Here is a 26598-nt window from a genome sequence, read left to right on the forward strand (position 1 = left end):
ACAGTCACTTGTCAATATGCGCGCGTATAATTATAACAGCATAGAGGAAGTAATAGTTGCATTCCTATTAAGATAAAACGGATATCGTTACGGCACTCTTCACATCTTTTCCAACATCGTCTTTTGTAGTGCGGATATTACTGATCATAATCATAGCCTCCGAGCTCCTCGCCCTCTTCCTCTTCATCCTCATCGTATTCTTCGCTTTGCTCATCTTCCTCGCTACTACTCTGCTCGTCACTAGCCCGTGCCCACTCTGAGCTCTCGGTGAAGAGCGAGTCGCCTAGATCCAAACCCCTCGTGTGCTCGACGCCTGAAAATGCCAGCTCGCTAGCCGTTGAGCCTGAAACGTCTTCGATGGGATCGACGTGTTGCAGGGCCTCTTTCTCGTCTGTGAAGGATGAGGATGAGGCGTTGTCGCGCGTAGCAAAGCCGACGCTCTTTCCAGTCGTGGGCCGCTCCGACGACGAGCGGGAGAATGTGCGTTGTTGTTGCTGCGGCTCGATTATGTCGCCGTTCCATGACTTGCATTCGCGAACTACCTGGCCGCAGCGCAGACATGTCCAGCCCTCGCCCTCTTCGTTGGCGATCCGTTGAGCTAGGCATGCAAAGCAGTATATACATCCGCATGGCATCGCCTCGTACGGATTCGTAATGTCTGTTGCAGCGGATCCGACGACGCCGCCTCCGCCCGCGGAGGAGGCCATGATGTCGGCTTCGCTGGCGGTGGTGGGGTTTTGGTCGCGGTAGCAGATGGCGCATGTGCGTTCAGGGAGGAACCCGAGTTCTCCCCCCTTTCCAGCCTCTTCGTCCTCATCATCTGTTGAAGGTTTCTGGCCGCGGCCGAGCAGGGAGAGAAGGGAGGAACGCAGTTTCCGCCAGGTTCGCCCGAGTATTCTTCGCCAGCGCGATATGCCCACCAATGGTAGTAGAAATAGAAGGAATTCGGTGAAGGCGTGCCAAACGAGCTGGCGATTTAGGTACTCGAACGACACTTCGCGGGAGGTAGAGTGACTTGTAGGCGTCAGGCGAAGGCGTAGGAGCCGGTCTGTAATGGTTCTGTATCGACCGTTGACGAGGAAGACGAGGAACGAGGCCAAAGAGGCAATGTCGTGTGCTGAGTTCGCCAGCTCTGATATCCGGGATAGAAGTTTGAGGGAATGTGATTCTGGGCGCGTGTAGTCTTCAGAGGATGACAGGAGGTGGTCTTCCCATTTTGTCCACGCATATCTCCCTCCAACCGTAATCGCCCCGTAGGCAATTTTCTGCCACGGCTTGGGCGGCGGCCGATTCGATGCTGTCGAGCGCGCGTCTGTGTAGCGCAGGCCTTGGAGATGTGCGCCGTAGGAGGCATTTTGATCCCAGATGCTGAGCTTGAAGAGCACCAGTCTCAGTCCCAGCAGTATCTCGGCTTCGTATGAATCAGTAATGTGGGTGCCGAAGTATTTCAGCGCGTCGCCAACTTGCTGTTTGAGCAGGGAGAGGAGCTCGTCGTCTAGCAACTCCGCGTCGACCTGGCCAACTCTAAACTCGGGCCTCGTGCCTGAGCGGCCCTTGATGGCGTCCCAGGCACTCAGGCCCGCAGAGCTCAGTCCCCCAAATGGAAAAGGGAGGCGCGACAATGCGCGTACGGGTGGCTGTTCATGATGGGCACGTTGGTTGGCAGCGCGCTGGGCGCGACGGGCTGCTATGCGCTCCTGGGCGGCGGCGAAGTCTGCGGCGGGCATCGGGGAGCATTGGTAGAGTGAAGCGCGGGGGAAGTCGATGCGGAGAGATCTGGAGGTTGCTGAACGTGATAGCGTGATGGGGTGAGAGAGTAGCCCATGGATGGGATGGGCCGAGGTTCGACGTCGAGAGGCGTTACCGGGTGCTCAACGAGGCAGGTTTACGCGGCGTCTTCGATAGTGGTACTCTCTCCATAGCACGTGTAAGTCGGTATATGTTTTGGTTGAAGTTGCACAAATCGAAGTCGATACAGGTGTGCTTGCGAAGGTCACGTTCTTGTTGTGGGCACCTCAAGGCGTCAATTGCAGTCGGAGGTCGGAGTTGTGACGCGGGGAGCTTTTTCGAAGCTTCGCGCCTCGTACATGTGAATACATGTAATTACCACAACAGCCAATCTCTCCCACCTGCTGCCTTCCTCTTTCTTAGCCTGGGTGGGCAAGATCCTGCTTCATTTCGAACAACTGCGCAGCTTCCCGTGATAGCATGGCCTCGGGATGTCCTTTGGAAACAAATTCCCGCCCATAGCTGCCCCACCATCACCGCTTTCACATACACGACGACCCTCCGCATAGCACACAATGAACACGGAGTTCAGTGCTATAGAGGTGCCTGGGGAGGCGAATCCCCTTACCGAAGGCATCTTATACCACGTACTGCGCTCGGCGTCTTCGGCAGACCCAACCCAAATACAGACGGGGACCAAGCAATTGCAAGAATGGGAAAAGGCCCAAGGCTTCTACCCAAAACTTCAGGTACGCATAGCTTCCCTACCGTTCCATGCCAATAGCTGACACAGTCCAGTCTGTTTTCCTCGACAAGTCTCTTCCCCTCGAAGTCCGCTACCTCGCCATCATCCAACTCAAGAATGGCATCGACAAATACTGGCGGAAGACAGCCACCAAGTATGCACTTTGGCCCTACTTTGAGAACATGGATAGTCTGACACAGCGATAGTGCAGTCATCAAAGAGGACAAAGCCACCATACGAGCGCGTCTGCTGGAGAGTGCCGTTGGTGAGGCCGACCATCGTCTGGCGCTTCAAAATGCGCTGGTCGTTGCGAAGATTGTTCGCTTCGAGTTTCCAAACGATTGGTGAGCTTAAAAAGCCCGAGTTCATACTGTCTCGCTGACATCTGCCAGGCCAGACCTATTCCAGCAGCTACTCCAAGTTCTGCGCGCCTCGACCGACCCAAACGCCTACCGACTTCAACTCCCTCGAGCCCTCCTCGTGCTGTTATACATCGTCAAGGAGTTGTCAACAGGTCGCTTGTTACGCACGCGCCAGAGCTTACAGAGTGTGGCGCCGGAGATCTTCAATGTTCTAGGCACAATCTACGTGAACAAAGTCCAGAGCTGGCAAGTTTTCTTCCGCAATGGCGGAGACGACGAAGGCGGGGCAATTGAGAGCATCGAGAACAGCTTGCTCGCAATCAAAATCATTCGGCGACTGATCATCGCAGGTTATGACTTCCCAGCCAGAGAGAAGGATGTGCAAGGGTTCTGGACATTGACTCGCACACACTTTGGAGAGTTCCTACAATATGTCACCGCAGGAGATTCACCCCTCGCAGAACCTGTTCGAAAATTGATCGAGAAACACTTGATGCAGCTTTCGAAGCTTCACCTAAACATGGCCATCACACACCCAGCAGGCTTCGTGCTCTTGCCTGACTCGCTCGGCCTCGTACGCGACTACTGGAGCCTCATCTCAAACCTGGGCGAGACCTGGGGCTCCAAGTCGATAGAGAGTGCGAAAATAGGCACAGATGGCGACTCCGAGGATGACGCCCCTATCATCGAACGCTTAGGCCTGAAGGGCTTGCTACTCATACGTGCCTGCGTGAAGATGGTTTTCTACCCCTCGCAGACCTTCCGCTACAAGCAACAACAAGAAAAGGATGAGAAGAATGAAGCCACCCAGATGGTCAAGTCACAGCTTCTCACTGATGACCTTGTTCGTGAGATGATGTCTTCGCTTGTCACACGCTTCTTTGTCTTCAGACCCAGCGATCTTCGAATGTGGGAGGAAGAGCCCGACGAATGGGAGAAGATGGATGAAGGCGCAGAGGATTGGGAATTTGCGATCCGTCCTTGCGCCGAGAAGCTATTCCTAGATCTCTCAAAGAATTTCAAAGATTTGATCGTCCAACCTCTACTTCAAGTCTTCAATACCGTCGCGAGTGAGTACTCACAAATAAGCAGTGGAGTGCCCTAGCTAACAGTCCGCAGCCCCAGAGAACGAAGACATCCTGTTCAAGGACTCCGTCTATACTGCCATCGGTCTCGCAGCCGATATACTCCACGACCAGCTAGATTTCGACTCTTTCATTTCAAGTACCCTAGTCGTTGAAGCTGGAAAACAGAAGCCAGGCTATAACATCATCCGTCGACGGATTGCTATCATCATTTCTCAGTGGATAACTATCAAGGTGGCCAAAGATAAGAAGCCAATCGTTTACCAGATCTATCAGCACTTGCTGGACAAGAGCGACCCCTTGAACGACCAGGTCGTACGAGTCACTGCGGGCAGGAAATTCAAAGATGTTGCGGACGAGTGGGAGTTTCATGCCGACAACTTCTTACCATATGCACCAGTCATGCTCGAAAGATTGATGGCATTGGTGCAAGAGGTTGAGCTACCGGAGACGAAGATGGCGCTATTGAACACCATTAGTGTCATAGTGGAGCGACTAGAGCACCACGTATGTTACACTTGAGTAAATATATTATCTGGCCACTGACAATGTTTAGATCACGCCTTACGCAAACAGCATCATATCCCTCCTACCGCCACTATGGGAACAGTCTGGCGAGGAGCACTTGATGAAACAAGCCATTCTCACCATCCTCTCCCGCCTAACCAATGCTATGAAAGCCGACTCGCGCTCATTCCATATCTCATTTCTTCCCATCATCCAGAGCGCTATCGAGCCGGGATCCGAGACACAAGTCTACCTCCTTGAAGATGCACTCGACCTGTGGGCTTCTATCCTTGCACAAACACCATCTGCTCCAGAGCCCACACCACCCGAGCTACTCAACTTGCTCCAGTATCTCCTCCCTCTGTTCAGCATGGACAACGATACTCTCAGGAAAGCTATAGAAATCACTGAAGCTTACCTCTTACTCGCCCCTGCCTCTGTTCTCGCCGACAACTTCCGCCCAGCAATCCTCCAAGCCCTCGCTGACCTCCTTGGCAACCTCAAACCCGAAGCGAATGGCATCATGACACACCTCGTACAATGCATCATCCGCGGTGCAGAGGGCGTAGGTGGCGAAAATGCCGTTAAGATCCTTACTAGTGATCTGATATCCTCTGGCTTCTTCGCGAAGGTTCTCGAAGGCCTACATGGCGCTTGGACACATCATCAGTCTCACGGTCCATACCGGGAACTACCTCCACAAGCAGTAGACGGCGTTGTGGAGACCGACTACTTCACCGTGCTCGCACGCATCGGCCTCGCATCTCCTAACGTACTGCTGGAAGCATTATCGAGCATTGGTGGAGAGGGCCTGGAGAAGACGCTCGACTGGCTGCTCGAGGAGTGGTTTAGCCATATTGAGAACATTGGGGATACCCCAAATAAGAAACTCATGACGCTTGTGCTAACGCGGTTCTTGGAGACGGGTCAGCCATGGGCACTTGGACGTCTTCAGAACTTGTTCGTCACGTGGACTGATGTTCTTGGGGAGTTGTTGGATGGTATGGATGACCGGACTCAAGAGTACGTAATGCGCTATCTCGATTTTCTCACTTCATTTTTCTCAGATTCTACATTTATTCAATCACCCCCATACTAACATCAACCTAGCTCTCTCTACTGGCCACCCGAACCATACCATCCAACCGAACCCGAAGCTCCCGAAGACATCCGCAAACGCGAGCTCATCTACTCCGACCCCGTACATCGTCTCAATCTCGTCGCTTTTGTACGAGAGCACTTGCAGCAGGCTATCCAAGCTGTAGGCGGGGAACAGCGGTTTCAAGAAGAGTGGCTCAGTAGGGTGGACAAGGATATATTGAAAGGCTTTGGGGAGCTAGGTATCATGTAATGGGTGAGGATTGGGATCGGTAAAAATCTCTGACCCTAGGGTCGATGATATGATGTGGATCGAGGGGAAGAAGGAGAGCGTCTAGGAACTAGTATAGCGTGTATCCATCTATATCCATGGGTATCATGGAATATAGGCATGATTCAAATGATGAGATGGACGAAGACCTCCTCGCCCATGTATGATGTGAGATCCCATCAATATGCTAATGAGGTTAGCATAGGTACATGGAAATAAAAGCTCGCAAGATATGACCTAATATATGCTACAAGGCTTCTGTTTCTGAGATTTATTGACGCAAAAATTCAATAAATATATATATGTGGTTGAGGCAAGCGCGATTCGGACTGCGTGTGGTTTGCAGGACTCGACAAGTGTATCACAGAGGACTCAAATCTTGATATTAGCATGCTCATCCCTGGTAATAGCGCCGAATTTAATAAGAGATTTCTGCAACTACCAGTCTTGTAGAAGACGATCAGTTAGTCGAAGGCCGCATTGGAAACGGGGGCTCGTTCTGGGTCGCAATAATTCGCGAAGCAACGCAGAAGCGCTTGGCTGTAGCACGCGGTAAGATACACAGGGGGTATGACAACGACAGTACGAAAAGTGCGTCGGACAATGAAAGTATTGAGAAGGAGCTTGATTCTTGGAATGATAATGTCACGATGGATTGCATTACTCATGGCGAGTTCATGGGTGGTTTTGAAGCATTGGACAAAGCTCAAGGTGTTGTAATGAGACAAAAGAATTAAACAGCACCTAATCCCCAAGGACATGTTAAGCGGTTGTAATGGTACTGGTCTAGATTATTCAAGACAGGCCTGAGGCTTGATTGACTAGCGGGTTGGCAACCTCGTGCTAGAAGACGTAGGTATATATGTATAAAAAATCGACTAGGAACAGCAGACAGATTTCATAGTTGGTTGGTATTGTTTTTCGTCCGAAGGACGGTAGCTATCTAGGTATATACTATTCTGTAGCCTCCCTTAGAGCATTAGGACGTGCAAAGAAGTAGGTTTATAGTGCCGTTACACTACTACTAAACGTATTTCCTAGTCCTATAAAGGTTGCCTGTGTTTGTCTGTACATCAGCTCCCCCTCCAAGCGGGGAGACTGTGCTGTTATACTATTGGGAGATCGAGCTCCCAGAACAGGTTTCATGGCAAGGCTGTGAAAGGCATAGTGACACAACAGTGGGGTGCTGGCTAACATCTAAATATCGTTTACGCCCAACATTCCATGCTGCTCATTCACTCTTCGCTCCGAAAGTCGATTCAAACAAGATGCTATCCACTATGGCGAACCAATGCTCCATCTGTTTCAAGCCTTTCCCTTCTAAATCCGCGCTGAAAAACCACACCGGTACCACCGATCCGGAATCACGCAAACCGCACGAATGCCGTAAATGCGACCAGAAATTCTGCAGTCATAGGGCGATGGAGCAGCATTGCAACGCACCGTCTCACAGTACCATGTTCAGTTGCGACGTGTGCAAGAGGACGTTTGGGAGTAAGCAGGCCGTGGCACAGCATAGGAAGTCGCAGCCTCATGCGAAGATGCTGGCTCGGGCGAAGTCTGAGGCTGGGTCTGCTGTGGGGGCTACGCTGAATATGGAGAACGTACGCTCATAGTCTCATATTTTAGCAGAAGAGATCATTGTTCGGATTCTAACATCAATTATAGGGTTCATCTTCCCGAAATAAGCCGGATACACGCAAAATGCCCTCGTTCTCAGGCCAAGACTGTATGCATAGTGGCAGCAACACAGAGGACGAAGACTCAGATGACAACTATGACGAAGATGCTTGGGCAGACCATTCTCGAGCAGGTTGGGACGACGATCAGGACTGGGGGCTTTGCGATAAAGATTGTGGATGGTGCGGACATTGTGCTGATGGGGTTGACTACTGAGTACTCAATCAGTACCGAGAAAAAGGATGTTGGAAATATAATAGCGTGTTCGCGAATCTAGGTATCCCCTAGTAGAACATAGTGAGGACAGTCCGATTCTTATACAAATATATAAATTCGTCAAACGACAACAGAAGCTTCGTTTACGAAATAGGATATCATACATGCTCTTTAACGCCGCGGGAACCCAATATACACGATTCTCCCCACAGTATAGTGATCTTACAATAACAGAGTCTACAGGTCCCGCCTCTCTGTACGACGCAGGAACTCCCACATAGCTCTCACAACCGCCACACCACCACCCTGCGTCTCTACCGTTCTGCCTCGCCCCCGATGATTAAGGTCGCCTTGAGCTTCGTTCGCAGCGATCAGATCCTGGGCCGCTGGTTCTGCATACTCGGGATCCGAGTACATTTCTTCTGACTTGGTGCGTGTGTTGTGGTAGTCCACTGCACCATGCGGCAGCTGGACGACAACGGTGTCCTTCTTCTGCACTTCACTGCCTTCTTTACCAGATTGGTCAGAGAAGGCGGAATCGGAAGCGCCCCACCAGGCTCCGAAGCGGCCTTGTTCGTCTCTGGTACGCAGGGCTGCTTGGGCATTGTGTACGACCCAGCCGACGTATTCGTTGCAGCTTCTTTGGTGCAGCGTGTGTATTTCTCTTGTAGAGGCGTACGTTTTGCCAGGTCTAGCGGGGTGGGTAGGCAGCGGAGTGCAGAACGCAGTGAGGTGGTGGAAGAATATGCCTTTGAATGTCTGCCCGTCTTGATTACATTGTCCAGAAGGGTCACAGAGCTCTGTTAGAATGCCGTTGCTGCCCAGGCCGTGCCAGTCTGATGATAGAGTGTCTTTGTGTTTAGCAGTCGTACTCCTCGACTGCCAGCCCGTAGCCTTGATGACGTTGCGGATCAACTCATGCCCGTCCTCGAGGTACGTTAGGTTCCCTGTAGCTTCCCATAATCCTCGCAGTCCGGATAGGATTACGCCCTGATTGTATGTATAGACCATCTCATTCCTCTCGTCGCACGCTGTCTTGCTATGATTCTGGCGATACCCGCTGATATGGAAGCCATCTACATACAAGCCCTGGTCATTCGTCATGCCGATGTTCTTCAACCAATCGTACCCATTGACCGCATTCGCAAGGTACACTGGATCGTACCGACCGCGAATACTCTCATCGCAGTCGTCGTACAGTTTGTCCGAATACGAATTGACTGCGTCGTGCTGCGAGAGGAAAGGGCTGCAAATATCGTCGCCGGGAAAGTTTAGGTACATACTGATACTCGCAGAAACGAAAAGTTGATTGGTGATAGCGTTCTTGTACGGCAGAAGACGCGGGTTCCACGTCATCCCTCCGCCGCAAAGGCGCCAATCCCAACCTTTCTCCGCGAGTTCGTAGAAGACACGCGCGCGGTGGGCAAATGCAGATATGAACTGGCGGGCGTGCCATTCTCCTTGCCTCCCCTCTCCTTGTCCAAACCCAGCGCCGGGCTCATAATGAGTTGCAGAGTGTGAGGAAATGAAGTTGGTAGCCTCCAACCACCCCAAAACCACCCAGAGCATATCGTCGAACGCTTGCATGCGTATGGCAAAATGGTCTTGACCGAAATAGTAACTTGTGCTATGCGCGAAGTACTTGTTTATCTCGTTCTCCACCATCTGCGCCTCGACGTCTAGCTTCCGTGATACATCAAATGTACCCGGCATGGTGTAATCGATCGAGCGCGACAAGGAAGACAGTGTTGCTGAGACGTAGGTACCCATCACGGCGCCTGTCCAGTCGATGGCTGTCATCCATGTACCTAGCCACAGCGAGAAGTAGTGGTCTTGCATGGTCGAGAGGGCATTGTGGAGGTCGCGAAGGATATTGTTCTCGGTTGGAAAGAGGGTAGGGTTCGTGGGTCGTATAGAATTATCGGTTGATGGTCTTCGGGAGGGTTCTGAGTGATATATGGGCGACTGTGGTGGTGGTAGACTGAGGACATGCTGGGCTCTGATCTCACCAGGCGATTGATGTACCTCTATAACACTGTCAGTTGAAAGTGCCATAGTATAGAATTTCAGATCTTACCCGCTAAAGCTTGCCATCGCGTTTCGATAGCGTTTGAGAAATCCGCAAAAACAGCGACGACTAAGAAAAGAATGGCATAGAGTCGCCAGAGAAACACGACCCGGGAGTCTATCATTCTAGAACTTTGAGAGCAGCGCCCTATCACTTGAGGGGTTTCTGTACAAGCACTCGACATCGGGACTTTACTAAAGCATACGCAACCAGAGCGAAAAGCCGCTCTCTGGAGCGGCGGCAGTCGATAAGCTATTGATCAACATGAATTTAATGGACAAAAGCATCGAGGCGACTCGCAGAGCAATGAGGAGATCCAGACGCGAGGTAATCAGCCGCGGATCCATGAGGCCTCCAAGAGGAGCCAAGCTCACCCTGCCGGGTAGGAATGAGGGGCTTCCTGCGTTCCACGGTTCAAACTATAAAAAATAAATTTAGCTTGCGGGAAGTATACCTGCACCTTATAGCATGTTATACCATCAAAAACAAAAGGTTGTAGTGCAATCCCAATCGTTATATGCTCTACGTTGTAGGAAGATAGGCACCGACTCTAGGGAGGTGGACGATGCCAAGAGTAGACCCTGGACGTCCAGCTTGCCCCGCTCTTACTTTCTTAGCCCCCCGAAAGCACGAACCAGGTTCAGCCGAAGTTGCTAATAAAAAAATCACCACGCCTGCAGAGACTTCCTCTATGAAGAGGGAAGAGGCATAGAAGAGCAAAAAGAATGATGATGATGAGAGTGGGACTCGCTAGGAAGTGTTAGCAGTTGTAATCGAACTAGGGAACTCAGTAGTACATACAACCCACGCAACTTTCGTTACTAGCACCTGAAGCTAGCGCCTTAACCGCTCGGCCATCTCACCTGGATGCTGCTCACTGAGCTGCTTGTTGAAGGTTTGAACGAATTGAGATAATATATTCAAATTTACGGATGGCCTGCTCACGCCGCTAGCTAAGATGCAAATTCTGTGGGCGCTAACAGTAGTATCGCTTCTATCGGATCCGGGCGGGGTAATTGGACGTAGTCTTCCACGATAGAAAACCAAAACTCTACCCAGATCCTGCTCCACCTGCTACGCCTCCTGCAAGGACTTCAACCGTCCAGCTCTTAGTTATCCTATCCCCCTATCCAGTGTCATTTTGACAATCTCTCACGACAAGCAGACCCTCAGTTTTTGCTACAGTTCGCACCACGTCGTACTACCACACTCGAACATTCATGTCAAGCCTTACCGTCTACAATCGATGATAACATTTGTAGATTGTTCTATATCTACTACTAGCTAGGCGTTTACATCTCGACCCCATCCTGCAACACAAGTCTGCGTACGAAACCAACCTCCAAAATATGGCTTACACCTTCTCTGGCGCAGGGGAGCTGTAGAAACCTTTATGGCCAATGACGTCTTCGATAGTTTCGTCAGTAAACTTGAGATCTTCCTCAACCGGCACAGTGTCCTTGATCTTCAAGAGCATGACCGGGAGCGCAATGACCAGGCTGCCGGCCAGCAAAATCCAACATGAAGCGAACAGGTTCATATATGGACTCCCCATCATGTCCAAACGCCATATTATAGCTGCTCCTGCTGACTGTATTCCTTTGTAAAAGCCTGCAAAGTTGGCCAGCTTGCGACTGTTGTTGCTAATAGCGCCCATAAACCTAGCTAGTTCAGTGAAGCTCGACAGCCAAGTCGACATAGGATAGCTTACCAATACACGCACGTCTGCCATGCTGCATCATAGAAGCCGTAAGAGATGTACAGGAACATCGGTCCGATATAGCCATTTGACGTCCAGTCATATTGGGCATAGCCCTTCCGATCCGTGTCCTCGCGCGTGTACTGCCTTTGGAAAACGTACCCCCCGCCCCATACCGCAAAGGTAAGACCAAACATGACAAGCCAAGCAATTTTTGCTCGTGTAGTCCTCCTGATATAAGGAAAATCGAGTGCAAACCCGAAGGCAAGAGCACCAAACATCTGAGCTAGCCAGTAAAGCGTGTTGTTAAGGGCGCGAGTACGCGTGGTAAATTGCACACGATTCACGTCGGAGAACTGGTATGTGTAGAACCAGTTGGACGCGAAGAACATTGGAAAGAGTAGAATGATGTAGGGATCACTCCGAAGTGTTTCCCAAAGACCGAATATTTCCGACTTCCAGGTTGGGTGCTTCATAAGGATAATTTTAGAGCCGTCTCGACGCACAACGTCCTTAGCGTCGACTAATGTCCAAGATAGGCACGCTCCAAGGAACGTAAGTACCAAAAAGCCTATATAAGTTGCATCGTTGACAGCTTTATTCTCGGATTGGTTGTAGTTCAAACCAAGCGAAGCCTAGTGTCTGGATCAGCTTCCTTTGTTTAGCTATTTGCTAAACAGTCTCGACTTACCACACTACCAACAACAGCGCCCAAATTGAAGATTATCCAGAACCAGGAGATATAGCGACCTTTGAGTTTCTCTGGTGGATACGACATCATGATCGCGCCTTGAGCGGACCAGAGAATGCCCGCGCAGCACCCAAGTAACAAGCCAGAGAAGATAACGTAGCCAATGTTCTTCGTGTGATTGAAGCATAGATATGCACTCACATACACGCAGTATCCAAGGCCACCAAACGAGAGCGCAGTTTTGATGCCGAGGGCGTTGGTGACAGTGCCGGCGAAGAAACCAACCACAGCAAAAGTAGCATAGAGCGCGCAATTTGCAGCGTTGTTAGCATTGGCATCAAGCTCAATCTGACCTCCCCCACCAAGTCCGTTTAGGGCATTGAACATGCCTTAATATTGTTAGCGGCCAGCAGAACAGGAGAACAGCATCTCATTTCTCAGCCTTACCTGGACACAGGAAGCACACGAACGACACCAGAATCAACTGCGACTCAGGCGATGCATAGCAAGGCAGAGTAATGGGGCCGAGTTTCAAGTTCTTGTATTTCCACCCCGTGGGCATGACCGGGTAAGCTGTTGATTGCGGGTTTGCGGGTGTTGGACCTTTCCGAGCTTCTGCAATAGGGTAGTCCATTGTTGGAGCGTGTTAGTCCCTTCCAATCGAGGTAACTACCGTCAATTTGTTATAACTCTTGATTGATTACACAAAATCTAACTCGATAAACGACGAGGGTGCTCCAGGGACGCTGTAGAAGCAAAAAAGCGAGAGGAAGATGCAACAGTGAAATGAAGGCTGAGCTCAGCTTTGTGTAATGAGTTCGACCACAACCAAGTCAGTAGGGGGCTGAAATGCAAGCCCATTGTCGTCCTCCTCCTTCGCCACCACCATCACAAGCGCACGGGCTGCAGTATGCAAGAAGACAAAACCAATAAACATATTGACAACATTGTGTTCAAAGGTATTATTCGTCGCAACCTGTACCATTTCGCAGAAACCTGGGTCATGTTTGGTATCGCTGAAATCCCCGTGCTTTTGCGAGTCGAGTAGTTGCACATCAAGACTTTTTGATGGGATAACTAGGAGTTCTCATCAATGTTACGCTCAAGGCTGCGTTTGAAGCACGATTCTTTCATTTGAAACTATCATACCCGAAATGAGATTCGGGTAAGCCCGTGGCGTTGCCTGGACCAGTCAGATGAAGACGCGAGCGCCTTGCACTACGCAAGGGGCTTGGTGTAGTTCCGTATCGGTCGTACTACATTCATCAATGCAGTTGATTCAAGCCAAGGTCAATCTATTGTTGGCTCAAATTCCGAGGTTTGCACCATGCCCCGCTTGAACAATGTCTTCTTGCCGCAGCCAGCAATTCCTATTTTCTACAACTCCCCCTGTTTGATTTGGTACCATTGCGCATTACGGCGTGTATCAATCTAGTGCGTTTGTCACAGCCCATACATACGCATTAATTAGAAGCGATGGTGGTCACCCCAGTAACAGCTGAGGACACAGCCACCGCTATCCTTGCGCTCGGAAAGTCAGCTTGGAAACTAGGGGTTTCTCTCTCGAAGCTCGATCAAGACGCCGGAATCGTTGATATAACGGTCAAGAACCTAGCAGGGGAGGTCAAGTCCTTTGGCATTGAATGTGACCTCGTATATTCCGAGTTGCAAGAAGTAGTGAGTAAGGCTGGGGCAGGGCCGCCTCCGCGTTATGAAATCTATGACGAGATTTGGAGCTGTCTCATAACCCTAGTAGAGGAGGCCGATCAAACAATACAAGAAGTGGAGCTGTTTTGCAATGGTGTTAGTGGGGAAGGTTCTGGTTCGATAGGTCAGGCTCGGCGTCAGAGGAAGCTGGAAAAAAACAGAGACAACATTACAAGCGTCAAAGAAAACATTTGTAGGCACACCGACAGCCTGCGTATTACGCTACTATTGATCAAGACGTGAGCATTGTTTTTACATATCATTTAACAAAGCTAATACCACCTGCAGGAAACTTAGAAACCCCGAATCTTCCCGCGCCGATCGGCGCCTTTCTCAAGCACTGGAAAAGTTACAATATATGCTTAAGAAGCTGCAAACATCTTTCGAAGCGAGCCCGCAATCACGACCCAGTCAAATCGAGGCCCGTTTGATGCAGTATGCGCGTGAAGTCATCATCGAAGGTACAACTACGAATGAGACAAGATCGGCCGCTAAGTCTATTGCTGGGAGTCAAGGTGCAACAAGTGATAGTATAGGAATTGCAGAATGGCCGCATAATCAGGGCTCTGCGCATCAAAGTCAGCAACGTTGGAATCCTCAAGACATGGAAGCTAAGACCCACTCCATGTATCCTGCGCAGCGTACCGTGGAAGAATGCGAGGCTGTCGGTGAATTAGGGGATTCTGATGACGACCTGGACACCGATCTTGCCACCGCAGCACTAGACACCGGCACCGTAGCTTTCGAGGCGCGAGAATGGGAGGATGCCAACTCCCTACTCCAAGAAGCATTACGAGTACTACAGCAGCTGCCAACCGAACGGCGTGCATTCTGCGATATCTTCAGTCTGCACTATAAGCTTGCTGTCTGTGCCTATCATACGCAAGGGCCTGTGGATGCCGAAGAAGCTCTTTTGAGCCTAGTTCAACAGCCAGCGAGTTCCGATATACATCGTGGGTGCATTTACGACGCGAAACATCTACTATCACAGATATATCTCCGAATAGGCCAGGTCGAACGTGCAAGGTCTGAGTGTGAGAAAGCTTTACAGGCTCGAAGGCGGTTACTGGGTAAGCAGAGCGATGCCTCGTTGGAGTCAACTGTGCTCATGGCACACATATACTTCTTGCTCAACAATCGTGCTCGTGCTAAGTCATGCCTTGCCATGATACCAGAAGCACGCAGAGAGGAAGTCATAAAGACTGTTGAGCGTTCAATGGGTACGACACTGGGGCATCTCGAATTTTCAACCTTACTGAATCGAGAGACCTCTGAAGACTTAGATCGGGGATCAACGCGCAACGAAAGTAGGCGCTCTTCGTCTACTTTTGGACAGCCTGTGGAGAACTTTTTCCATAGCCCGGTGCCTTCGATAATCAAATCACCAGCTAATAGTCCACGGCAACCCCCACAAGACATCTTCTTAGATAAATCGGGCGTGGAGGGTCGGCAGGTCACGACGGCAAAATCTCATTTGTCGGTAGAAGAAGTAAGCGAATGGAGATCTACGAAGAAAGAAAGACCAAGTGAGGATCATTCGGCAGACCCAGTAGCATTTGGTGAGATGGGACTAAGCCAGAGCGAAGTCTCCAAGGGCCAATCACTATCTCGGAAGGAGATACTCGACAAGGTTGGCTGTCAGCCTAGAGATCGAATTGAAACTGCTGTCTGCGACGGAGATCATGCAGCTTTGGCCAGTCTTCTCAGCAAGAAAAAGGATTCTTGGCGATCAAAGTTCCGCAAGCGTGTCCGTTCGGAACGCGTAACAGCGCTGCATTTCGCTGCACTTTTCGGCGAGATGAATATGGCGCGGCGCCTGCTGGACTCAGGTTTCAACATCAACGAAGTCCCGTATGGGTACACAACAAGCCTTACGCCCTTGACATTTGCTGTAGGTGCTCGGCGAGTAGACATGGTTAGATTTCTGGTTGCAAATGGCGCGAAGCCGTCCGAGCTGGATTCCTGGTCAACGTTGGCCGGCCAATTGATGAGCCGCTCATGGTTGATGAAAACCATGTCAGACTCTGAGAAGGAATTGGTTCCGACCCAGATAGTTGCAATCTTCGGTATCTTACTCCAACATGGGTGGGACGTAAATATGCCGTTCGAGACGACCGGCCGAACGGTGCTGCATCAGGCTGTCACCTTTTGGACAGGTTCATACAAGTGGGACCTAAACCTTCGCGCTGTCATTACTTCGTTTCTGTGTGAACGAGGTGCAAACCCTTTCCAACGAAATACCGAAGGAAAGACGCCGTATGATATAGCTTCGGCTTCCGGTCATCATGATCTTTTGCTGGTTCTCGACCGACATGGGAAAAGGAAAGACTTCAACGATGGGCGAGTAGAACCAGCTGAGCTTGCTAGCTAATCCTTAGTGTTGAAGCGAAAGTGTAGCGGGTGTATTATTGAAGATGTTGAGCACTCTGGGCGTTGCTTCGCTAAATGTCAATAAAATATGTGGGAATCCGAATACGAAATAGGCTAGCTTCAACCTTTATCTAACGCGTATTTACCAATCTGAAACGATTAGCTCCGTCATCTACTCTGACTCCTTACATCAACTAAATGTACCAAATGCCAGGCTACCAGAACCACTGTGATATATGCGTTTGGGATCAGCACCAAACATGTGTCAATACTGTCAGGCGCCTAGTGGGGGCTAAATATAACGCTCAGCCAGCTGTCAGCGTAATCCCGCACAGCTTCACCCTTTGCTTTGGTCTCACTTCTATACCCGGTCTGTAGAATCCGGTTTAATTCTTAGTCGCTGCTCAACTCAGGTCAATACGCTCACCGAGTGCGCATTTTCAGAAATTGGGAGACGGCCGTGCTTGCCAAGCAACCACCAGCAGCAGAGCACCAGCGGGGAGACAAGCGCGACAGGCCCACACCCATTCTGTCACGGATCCGCACAACCTTGTGATTGAACAACGATGTCTCGCATGATCCGGAACGTATCGAAAGGTTTCTGGGCCCAGTATCCAATTGGTACAAGGCTGAATTGGGCCTATGTTTCTCACCAGCTCAATCAGAACAGGATTGATATTCTCAACGCGTTCATGCTTTTCATGTCCATCTTGGACAAATCTTCTGATCTCTGGGATGTCTACGCTGTTGAGTTACTTGGCTTGGCAAACCGAGATGCTTTCCGCCAGTACGTCTCAACCGGCTCACACCCTACGAAATACACGTACATGATAATAGCGTTTCTGATTGGGAACTTGATAGTGGTTTTGACCCTCATCATTATTTCCGCTCTTTTCATCGCAAGCTTGACTACATTGCTAGTTACCACTGTGATGGTGTTGGGGATATGGGCTCTAGTGGTGTTCATGCTGTTCGTGCTATGGTTCACCTTATACAGGTATCCAATCTTCGAAGTCATTTACCCGAGGGTAAGGAAGAGGATGCTCATCAAGAACTCGAAGGTTTATTCCCAACTCTTCAATGACCCGCCATCAATCAGGGTGGTTAGGTTGAGAGCAGGAAACGTTGGCGACAAGATCCAGTGCGATCTTATGAGTGGTCCCTTGACAAGCATGGACTTTGAGGCTTTGAGCTATGTTTGGGGTGTTACCTTGGTTCCATATTCCATCCAGGTCGATGGAAGGCCATTCTACATTACATACAACCTATATAGCGCTCTCACGGAATTGCGCCATCCGAAGTACGAGCGACTCATATGGATCGATGCCGTGTGCATCAATCAAAATGACAACTCAGAGAAGGGGTTTCAGGTACGGATGATGCGAGAAATATACGCAAAAGCCTCTAGGGTTATTGTCTGGCTAGGCAAGGACACCAAAGCGACCTCTCCAACACTTGACCTGGTGCGGCAATTTAGCGCTGCCGACACAGACGCTATGAACACCCTTTGGGAAACCCGTACTAAACTGCCTCACTGGATGAGAATTCGACGAGAACTAGACCGTATCTTGGAATACGAATGGTGGGGTAGGGCTTGGATCATACAAGAGGTTGTAGTTGGACGTCATGTTGTCATGCAGCGAGGCCCGCATCAAGTGGAGTGGGAGGATCTCCACAAGTTGCTCACTTACACACCTTTTCATAACGATGAATTTGGCATGTTTGACGCCCCACTGTTCGCCGCTAATATCCAAGATCTACGAATGGAAGACATAGCTAATGAGCCGATATCGAACACACTCCTTGGACTTGCTGTCCGCTTTCGATTTCAAGCAGCAACCTTTGGATCTGACAAAATCTACGCTCTCCTTGGCTTACTCAAGGCGGAAAACCCTTCGCCTATCGTACCGGATTACAACAAGTCCCCTGAGGAAGTTTTCTTACAATTTACAGTCTCTTGTCTTGAGCACAGCGGAACCCTGAACGCTGTTGTTTTAGCAGCCGGAGCCGAGTTGCAAGGCGTGAGCTGGTGCCGTGATTGGCGCTTCACCCATGACGGGTCATTTGACGCTCCAGCACTATCGATTCATCCACCCCTTAACAAGGGTTACACAGCTTCGGGGAATCATCCGCCTATCTTCCAGGTCGATATCCCACGACGAACGCTCTCTCTTCAAGGGTACACAATCGATACAGTCGATAGGACAGGGCGCTTTCATCAAGAGATTTGGGCCCGCCTCATAGACTGGGACACGGCTTTACGCAGCTGGGAGCGAGTTGCTGGTAGTCTTCTAAGTGAAGACCCAGAATCAGAATCGAGACTGGCGTTCAATCGCACTATAACTTCGGACGGCTGGTCAACCGAGCCACTGGAATGGAGAAAGAGAATCATTCCTGGTCAGAAACTTCCACATGACGAGGAAGGTAAGGAATATCATAAGACAATGGAATATGCTTGTACTAACCGTCGCTTCTTCGTCACCAGGAACGGAAGGTTTGGTCTAGGCCCATGGAACATGAAGAGGGACGACGTAGTCTGTATCCTCTTTGGAGGCAAGACCCCGTTCATTTTGAGACAATGGTATACCAGGCCGCCGAGGGATGGAAAAGTTGACCCTAAGAAGGATGAAGCGAGAAAGTACTATAAAGTCATCGGTGAAGCCTTTGTTCATGGGCTCATGTATTACGAGGGAAGCATGGAAGAGGACATCAATAATGGGTCAGTGGTTGCAGACTGGTTCCATCTACTATGAAGCGCGTCAACATTGGGAATTATCAACTTTCATGGGGAAACATGAAGCAGCCGGGCCACCCGTCGCCTTCTTCACCTCTAGTGTATTAGCGAGTTCAGCCGTATTGATATTTCATCGTCACTACAGACTGACCTCAGGACTTTCGTACGTGACAATTTCTGCGAGTCTTCATCATTCAGTAGAGATGATCAACAGATCATGTTCGCTCTCTAGACTGCTACTGTGGGTCGTCGTCGTGGGCTTGCGTGCGTGGATGTCGAAGCACCATCCAGACCTGTCCGATTGGCTGCTTTTACCCATGATTTGGGAAGCGGGGCGCAACAACCCTCCCTTGTCCCAACCTCGTAGCAATAGCACGTCACTCCAGCACACGATAACATTGACGCGCTAGACTTACTTATCCCTTGCACGCAACGATGGCCTTAAATCCTGCGGCTCGTAAAGCCAGCCGAATAGCTTGCTGCCCGCCACCGTCAACGGTCCCGCTCCGCCGATCTCCAAATCTCCTTCTCCTTCGAGCATGGGGCCATCCCTCGTAGTACCGAACTACTTTATCCACCTTCCCTAAACATGGCAGCATGGATCATGATATGAAGCTACCCTGGTCGACCGGATAGTAGCTTAATGGCCGTCGTCATCCGTCGCGTACCTGAACGTTGCGTGAGTATTTAGTCGGACGCCTGTCGTGCCTCGCTTTGCACAGGATTCAGCATCGCTTCACTGTCGCCATGCGTTTCTCAATTGCCATTGCAGGCCTGTTGTGCGCCCTCGAGGTCGCTGCTTTGCGAACTCCACCGAGAAATTTAGGGGAGAGGGAGAATCTAGTAAGTATCTAGACATACTGGGTTGGGCAATCCATGCCTTCATTGACGACGAGCTGACAAATCTAAGGGCAGAGCTGTAGGAACGCATCGCAGTCTACACAAGCGCGCAGACGAGCCTGATCTTACACTCCTCTATCCTGAGCGCAACATCTCAGTACCTGTTGACTTTTTCCACAACGAGACAAGATATGAGCCACACAGCAACGGAACTTTCAACTTGAGGTACTGGTTTGACGCCACCTACTATAAGCCCGGCGGTCCCGTCTTCGTTCTCCTCGGCGGCGAAACGGATGGTGCGGGCCGTCTCCCATTTCTGCAGAAAGGCATTGTTCACCAGGTGATCAAAGCGACCAATGGGCTAGGTGTTATCCTTGAGCACCGTTACTATGGCAAGAGTTTCCCGACTTCAGATCTCACGACAAAGAATTTGCGGTTCTTGTCGACTGAGCAGGCTCTAGCGGAAATCGACTACTTTGCTAGGAACGTTAAATTTGAGGGTGTCGATGCAGATCTTACTGCACCCAAGACGCCTTGGGTTGTATATGGCGGCTCGTACGCGGGAGCCCAGTCTGCATTCTTACGTGTTGTATACCCGGATACGTTCTGGGGTGCTATTTCATCTTCTGGAGTAACAGTTTCCATTTATGATTACTGGCAGTACTTCGAGCCCGTCAGACTGTTCGGCCCCCCAGACTGCGTCAAGGGCACTCAGCTTCTCATCGATGTGATTGATAACATCCTGTTGAACAAGACCAACTCGGACAAGGTTCAGCCACTCAAGGAGGCCTTCGGCCTGGGCAATGTCACAGACAACCGCGACTTTGCGAACCAACTGACTGGCATCGCCGGCTGGCAGAGTACCAACTGGGATCCCGAAGAAAACTCTGCGTCTTTCTTCAACTACTGCAACAACATTACCTCAGACAAGCCATTGGCCGAGAACCTTCGTCCTGCCGTCTCGAAACTCGTCTCTGCAGCAGGCTATGACTCTGATATACATGTTGAAAACATTACCCTGAACGCGATTAGTTGGCTCAACATAACCCAACTCGGTGGCTGGCGACGCTCTAACAAAACGCAAGACGCGTACTTCACACAGCTGAACGCAACCGCTTTGCAATCATACACCTCCCTCGAAGACTACGGTTCAACCAGCTGGAGCTACCAAGTCTGCACCGAATGGGGCTACATTCAAACCGGCAACACGCCACCGGATATCAAGCCCCTCGTTTCACGCACCCTCGATCTCGAATATCTGACCTTCTTCTGCCGCGCGCAGTTCAACATCACCACGCCCCCAGATATCTGGCAGGTCAACAAGTACGGCAACTACAGCGTCGACTATCCGCGCCTTGCCCACATTGGAGGCAATGCTGATCCATGGCGGCCCGCAACCCCGCTCTGGTACCCGGAGCATAAGAATACTACGACGGAGCAGCCGTGGCTGTTGATTAGCCATGGTGTTCATCATTGGGAGGAGAATGGCGTCTTTGAGAATGAGACTACGCCGACACTTCCCCCGCCACAGGTCGTGTACGCGCAGCAATTTTTGAAGAATTTTGTCGTTGATTGGCTTGAGGGTGAGTGATGTCCTGGACTACATTTGATTGAAATATCGTGCTAATTTGGTGTAGAATTTAAGAGCGAACGCAGTGAGCTGTAAGCGGTTGCTAGTTGACCAAATGTTCACTACAAGCACGAAGAGGCTTCCGCTGGCGAACAAACGCACTAGATATTGATGAATCATGGATGTATTCTAAATGAGCATCATTACCACTCTCAATAAGCCGCGCTCACAGTGACAATCCTCAAAGTTGTATAAATGTGCAATTGGAAAATGCGAAGTTGCTACACTAGATCTTATAGTTCTTCCCGTAGACTTCCTTCTGACTCGTCGCAGGTTTCCACTCGAAATGATGCTTCCCTTCCATCGGCTTCTTGACTTCCTTATCCCCGTCGCCCTTCTTATCAAACATGTGACTACCAAAGTAATCCAGCTCAGCCTCATAGAACGATGTCGGCAAATCCGTACCACTAATGATTTTGAAGTATTCTAGTGTTGCACTTATTGCCGGAACAACCTGATCTGTTTCGATTGCTTTGCCAACCACGCGCCGAAGCGCAGGAAAACAGCGCCGCACATCTTGGGCAACGCGCGATGAGAAGTTGAGGTTGAGGTCATCTGAAGATGGTTTCGACTTGAGTACTGGAGCGAGGATCTCGTCCGAGATGTAGTCTGCTTGGATGATACAGCCTGCGCGCCAAATCTGCCAGACTTGCGAGTAATCGATTTCCCACTTGTGTTCTTGGTCTGCCCGGGCGATGATATTAAAGCCTTGTATGTAGCTTGCTAGACATGCAGCGTACGTAGCTTTCCGCAAGTCTTCAAGGAAAGCTGTCTTATCATTGATATCCATTTGAGCGGGCGGGAAGCCCCCATCAAACGCATCGTTTGCTTTTTCGCGATCGCCGCGGAAGGCGGATGCGAGACGCAGTGCGTGAGCGACATTGAGTGTGGAGGCTGGGACGTGAAGCTCGATCGCTTCGGTGTTGGACCAGATACCTGTGCCTTCTTCGCCTGTCACATCTTGGACTACCTTGTCTAGAACTTCTGAGAGTACAAGAGGGTGGTTGTTTGGATCTTCCTTGGCTTTGCCATCGTTGCCGGGCTCGCGTTTGTGTGAGAGGTCGGCTCCAATGGAGATGAGAAATGTGCCTCTCTGTTCATGATGTTGTTAGACGCACTGTTTCTGATCCAACGTGTTCGGAACACATACCAGTTCGCCTTCTGAGTTCCATTGCGAGAAGACGTTGCCAATCTCTTCATACTCCATGCCCATCTTGCGCATGATCCCCCACGCTTCACAGATAGCACTCATCATGCCATGCTCAATGCCATTGTGGATCATCTTGACGTAGTGCCCGGATCCACCCTTTCCGATTATGCCAACGCATGGCTTCTCGGCCTTGTCTTTCGCTGCCACCTTCTCCAACAACGGCAGAAGTTCCTTCAGCGCAGACACATCGCCACCAGGACACATGGATGGCCCAGCTCTTGCAGCCTGATAGCCTCCGCTGACACCGCAACCAACGTATCTAATGCCCGTATTTTTGACCTTCTCCTGGCGGCGTTCGGTATTGGCGAAGTGCTCATTTCCGCAGTCGAGGACGATGTCGTTGCGAGACAGATGGGGTAGCAGTCCCTCGAGGACTTTGTCGCCGACATTACCATGTGGTAAGGAGAAGATGAGGAGACGGGGCGATGACAAGGATTTGCACAGTGAATCGTAGTCTGTGAGGTAGTTAGCAGTGGATTTCGTACTGTCGACTTGTGCTGAATTCATGCAAACGTCCCTTTGTGCTTCGTCATCCTGCCATTGTACCCTGATTGCTCAGCCTTTGCAATTACCGCGTCCATTGCTTCCTCTGAAGGGTCTGAAAGCGCGACTTGCATGCCATCCTCTGCGAAGAGTAACGCCATTCCTCCTCCCATACTGCCGCACCCGATCATGGCAATCTTTCATACTCAGTTTTGTGTACGCGAAGAAGGGGATGAATTCTCGTACTGTTGTGAACTCCGCCATGTCAATGTGCGGTTTGCTCTTGTTGATATTGTCGTGAGCGGAATGAGATGAGTAGAGCGGAGGCTAAGATCAGAAAATACAGGTATGCGAGTGAGGAGAAAGCGGGAAGGGTGGGATCGGCGTAGAAGACGAGCCTGTCAAGATAGTGAAGCATAGTGGAGGATGCCTGTCAAAAATTGGTCTGTGGATGTTTTTGTGGATGCGGATTATGATATAAATGAAAACCTCAGGGTGACGTCGGCGGGGCGGTGGTTAGCTTATAGTAGTCCGTGACGGGTAGGACGTTGTTCGGCATCTTTATTGCTCTAGGGGCATCCAACAAACCGGACACCTGCAAACCGTTGAGAAAGCCGCGGTGCCCAAGCATGCGTCGCCTGACGTAGAAGTGAGATGATAAGCTCAAGGAAGTGGAGACTTGGAAGCTCTGGTGCAGGTGAAGATGCACAGCTAAAAGCAACCCAGCCTAGCGCAAACGCTTCCCCCACAGCAACCCGACTTTTCTGCGACACCCTAGCTAACAACCACCCGCGACATTCACCTCTCCCCCAGCATCCACCCCTACCACCGCACCCACTACCCAATTACCCACCAATCCGCCATGGCCGACACAGAAATGGACATCGATCAACCCGACCTGGCTGAGCAGTCTGAGCAACTCGAGTTGGCCGAGCCCACGTCCGCCGACCCCAAAGCCAGCGATGCGCGCACAGCCGCTGGCGCAACAGCAGTCCGCTCTATCGAAGGCTGGATCATCATAGTCACGAATGTGCACGAGGAGGCGACAGAAGAGGACTTGCATGACATGTTTGGCGAGTTTGGCGCTATCAAGAATCTGCACATGAATTTAGATCGCAGGACAGGATATGTCAAGGTATGCACTAAGTCAAGATGCTGGGAACCACCATCGCAATCAGGAAAGTAGCCTACGTGAGTAAAGCTAACATTGGCAGGGCTACGTCCTCATCGAATATCCCACCCTCGACGAAGCTAAAGCTGCCATCAAGGGCGCCAACGGCGAAGAACTCCTCGAGCAGAACATCACCGTCGACTTCGCTTTCGTGCGACCACCGCCAGCTGGCAAGGGACGCGCGCGAGACCACGATCGGAGACAAAGCGGACGTGGCGCAGCAAGGGCGCGGAGCCGGAGTCCTGGACACGAGGGCGAGGATATGGAGGATTGAGTGGCAATCGCCACCTATTGATAAATACGACAGGGCTTCGCATGGCCCACGAACAGAATCGGGATCACCAAAGACGACGAGAGGTTTGGACGAGGGAGAATTAGTTCACCGCGGCACGGTAGGCATTTAGTGTCAAATCAAGCTTGCCGGCCTGCCGTCCTTTCGAGGCAGGTCGGGCTCTCACACCTTTCTCGTAAGTACATCAACTATCCATTTCGAATACCAAGATCTGACATTGTAACAGCTTGATGCGTGGTGTTTGACCCAAATTTCCAGCTGCCCTACTATCATCTACACTACGGTCAGGGGAGTGGCTGCTTTGCCTCCAGACCAGCCAGTTCGCCCAACTGCACCTGATAGTCTGATAGCTCACTTTAGCAGTTACAAGTTGCGCGCCTGAAACGTGAGCACTTCATTGGCCGCCTACATGATGGCAGGGGAATGCGAGTCGGTCGAGTGCGCAGTTAGATATCAAACTAAGCAAGAGATGGGGGTTGCTGGATATCCCTAAACTGAATTGAAGAAGGCTGGAAGGGCGATCTCGAATATATCCCTGCCCACCGTGCCGCAGCCATACATCGACGCACGGGCTCTCTCATGATCTTTTGAACGCAACATTAACCATTTCAGTGTTGTTGGCCAGGGGTCTAATGCACCATTTAGTACTTGCCGAGTTTTAATTTCAATAATGTGCCTACATTAGGTTGCCAACCACGGTCATGTCGCTCATGCTTTCTGTCAGCACGTACTCTTGTAGTATATTATCTTCGCTTGCTACTAGGACTCTCTATCTGGCATTTTCTTGGTTTCAGACGCCCACAACCACCCATAAAATATACTCTTCTTGTTCTGTCAAGACCGACATCCAAGAATGGTTCCCCTACTTCCACAGCGCGATGTATCGAAGTTGGAACGGACGGGTACTTTGCTTAAATTAAAGGATCAGCTATCGAAGAGCGATGCGGATGCGCGTGTTCAATGTCTTTTTTATATCCCAGGGGAGGAGTATTGCCCATGCATTTGCAAGTACTATCAACATAATCATAGGGAAATCTTTAGGAGAGCAGCTAGCATCCTCGCGAAAGACGTGGACAAGATCGAAAAGGAAGACTTCACCGCCGTCAATCTTGAGCGGCCGCTGGGCGGAATGCTTCTGTACAGCCCTTGGGCCGGCTTCAGCACAGACTACCCAAGCTTCAACAATGAGGCATTGGACATGATGTCGCCGATTTGTCTCCGTAAATGGTCCGCTATGTTTCTCGACAAGGCCCATCCCGCCGATCCAGAAGCGGACCCGGGGCCAGTCTCAGGCGATGCTTGGACTGAACCTTGTCTGAACCCTGCATCTTGGTGGAGCGGGTCGCATCAGGTTGTCAATGGTATCTTTATCTCATATCGCAGTTACGAGGTGCTCGCGGATTCCATCAAAGAGTTGGAACAAGAGCTGAAGAGAGGCTGGGTAGAAGGTGGTGGCGATGCGAATCAAGTGACGTTTGTTGGTGCGCCCAAAGAGGCTCATATTGGCCCAATCCAGGATATAATGACACCTGGTAAATCCAGTCATAAGAGCGAGACCCAAGTCGCTATCGAAGCGTGGTATAAGGCACGTCTGCAAAAATAAGTCGTGGTGGTCTGCGGCACGCAGGACGGACCCTCTTCAAATCCTTCGTCAGGATTCGATGTTCTCTTGCTTATCGATCAAGGCCAATCACGGTACTCTATACCGCATAATCGACGTAGGACAACTCATCGCATCCTTTTTTGCATATCTAGTCCTCGTTTCCACTGTCGATGGTGCATCATCTTGACATCCTGCCGATGCTAAACGTCCCCCCATTTATCATCACGGTCAGTTCATTCGACTCGAGGTGCACGAAGCACCACGATGATTGCTCAAGAGAATGGAACGTCGCGCAGAATTCTCGGCAGATATAGCACTAGAGCATGTGCGCGTTGTTCAAGGTCGCATATTTTCATTGCGGGGGCAACATTTTTAAGCACTCGATAGCTCTCGAGGTCACCGCTCTTT

The 26598-nt window shown here is 50.6% G+C and overlaps 11 protein-coding genes across 11 annotated transcripts; 7 read left to right on the plus strand and 4 right to left on the minus strand.

Annotated features, from left to right (window-relative positions):
- Positions 1 to 137: 137 nt before the first annotated feature.
- On the minus strand, positions 138 to 1727 carry K460DRAFT_406310 (uncharacterized protein; the record flags this gene model as incomplete). The annotated part of the gene is made up of 1 exon (XM_040936940.1): positions 138 to 1727. One exon carries the CDS (start codon positions 1725 to 1727, stop codon positions 138 to 140), a length of 1590 nt encoding a protein of 529 aa, XP_040788651.1.
- A 576-nt stretch (positions 1728 to 2303) lies between these two features.
- K460DRAFT_284953 (ARM repeat-containing protein) lies at positions 2304 to 5778 on the plus strand (the record flags this gene model as incomplete). Its single annotated transcript, XM_040928779.1, has 7 exons — positions 2304 to 2477; positions 2527 to 2627; positions 2680 to 2817; positions 2866 to 3905; positions 3955 to 4427; positions 4477 to 5450; positions 5538 to 5778. The coding sequence occupies 7 exons, from the start codon at positions 2304 to 2306 to the stop codon at positions 5776 to 5778; spliced, it is 3141 nt and encodes a 1046-aa protein (XP_040788652.1).
- A 1439-nt stretch (positions 5779 to 7217) lies between these two features.
- Positions 7218 to 7692, plus strand: K460DRAFT_377383 (uncharacterized protein; the record flags this gene model as incomplete). The annotated part of the gene is made up of 2 exons (XM_040934963.1): positions 7218 to 7366; positions 7536 to 7692. The coding sequence occupies 2 exons, from the start codon at positions 7218 to 7220 to the stop codon at positions 7690 to 7692; spliced, it is 306 nt and encodes a 101-aa protein (XP_040788653.1).
- Positions 7693 to 7739: 47 nt separating this feature from the next.
- Positions 7740 to 10311, minus strand: K460DRAFT_313191 (glycoside hydrolase family 76 protein). Its single transcript, XM_040930246.1, has 2 exons — positions 9770 to 10311; positions 7740 to 9719 (listed from the first exon to the last, which is right to left on the minus strand). Exons 1-2 carry the CDS (start codon positions 9942 to 9944, stop codon positions 7930 to 7932), a joined length of 1965 nt encoding a protein of 654 aa, XP_040788654.1. The 5' UTR covers positions 9945 to 10311; the 3' UTR covers positions 7740 to 7929.
- An 803-nt stretch (positions 10312 to 11114) lies between these two features.
- K460DRAFT_285752 (MFS general substrate transporter) lies at positions 11115 to 12784 on the minus strand (the record flags this gene model as incomplete). Its single annotated transcript, XM_040928843.1, has 4 exons — positions 11115 to 11421; positions 11472 to 12094; positions 12151 to 12539; positions 12598 to 12784. 4 exons carry the CDS (start codon positions 12782 to 12784, stop codon positions 11115 to 11117), a joined length of 1506 nt encoding a protein of 501 aa, XP_040788655.1.
- An 842-nt stretch (positions 12785 to 13626) lies between these two features.
- On the plus strand, positions 13627 to 16228 carry K460DRAFT_338998 (uncharacterized protein; the record flags this gene model as incomplete). Its single annotated transcript, XM_040931068.1, has 2 exons — positions 13627 to 14096; positions 14146 to 16228. The coding sequence occupies 2 exons, from the start codon at positions 13627 to 13629 to the stop codon at positions 16226 to 16228; spliced, it is 2553 nt and encodes an 850-aa protein (XP_040788656.1).
- Positions 16229 to 17267: 1039 nt separating this feature from the next.
- K460DRAFT_283487 (HET-domain-containing protein) lies at positions 17268 to 17675 on the plus strand (the record flags this gene model as incomplete). The annotated part of the gene is made up of 1 exon (XM_040928661.1): positions 17268 to 17675. A coding segment is annotated over one exon (408 nt), but the record flags the coding sequence as incomplete, so codon positions are not given.
- A 2033-nt stretch (positions 17676 to 19708) lies between these two features.
- On the plus strand, positions 19709 to 21467 carry K460DRAFT_355816 (serine peptidase-like protein; the record flags this gene model as incomplete). Its single annotated transcript, XM_040931906.1, has 3 exons — positions 19709 to 19804; positions 19872 to 21384; positions 21439 to 21467. The coding sequence occupies 3 exons, from the start codon at positions 19709 to 19711 to the stop codon at positions 21465 to 21467; spliced, it is 1638 nt and encodes a 545-aa protein (XP_040788658.1).
- A 190-nt stretch (positions 21468 to 21657) lies between these two features.
- On the minus strand, positions 21658 to 23761 carry K460DRAFT_339001 (6-phosphogluconate dehydrogenase C-terminal domain-like protein; the record flags this gene model as incomplete). The annotated part of the gene is made up of 3 exons (XM_040931069.1): positions 23159 to 23761; positions 22582 to 23096; positions 21658 to 22524 (listed from the first exon to the last, which is right to left on the minus strand). Exons 1-3 carry the CDS (start codon positions 23313 to 23315, stop codon positions 21658 to 21660), a joined length of 1539 nt encoding a protein of 512 aa, XP_040788659.1. The 5' UTR covers positions 23316 to 23761.
- A 225-nt stretch (positions 23762 to 23986) lies between these two features.
- On the plus strand, positions 23987 to 24569 carry K460DRAFT_377390 (RNA-binding domain-containing protein; the record flags this gene model as incomplete). The annotated part of the gene is made up of 2 exons (XM_040934964.1): positions 23987 to 24259; positions 24339 to 24569. The coding sequence occupies 2 exons, from the start codon at positions 23987 to 23989 to the stop codon at positions 24567 to 24569; spliced, it is 504 nt and encodes a 167-aa protein (XP_040788660.1).
- Positions 24570 to 25677: 1108 nt separating this feature from the next.
- Positions 25678 to 26184, plus strand: K460DRAFT_258149 (uncharacterized protein; the record flags this gene model as incomplete). The annotated part of the gene is made up of 1 exon (XM_040927437.1): positions 25678 to 26184. A coding segment is annotated over one exon (507 nt), but the record flags the coding sequence as incomplete, so codon positions are not given.
- Positions 26185 to 26598: the final 414 nt, after the last annotated feature.

This window comes from Cucurbitaria berberidis (genome assembly GCF_010015615.1).
Source record: "Cucurbitaria berberidis CBS 394.84 unplaced genomic scaffold K460scaffold_3, whole genome shotgun sequence".
Taxonomy (NCBI): Eukaryota; Fungi; Ascomycota; class Dothideomycetes; order Pleosporales; family Cucurbitariaceae; genus Cucurbitaria; species Cucurbitaria berberidis.

Coding starts and splice junctions, on each gene's coding strand:
- K460DRAFT_313191 (XM_040930246.1), bottom strand. CDS start 9,944: ATGTCGAGTGCTTGTACAGAAACCCCTCAAGTGATAGGGCGCTGCTCT. Junction 9,720..9,769: donor GCGATGGCAAGCTTTAGCGG/GTAAGATCTGAA, acceptor ACAGTGTTATAG/AGGTACATCAATCGCCTGGT.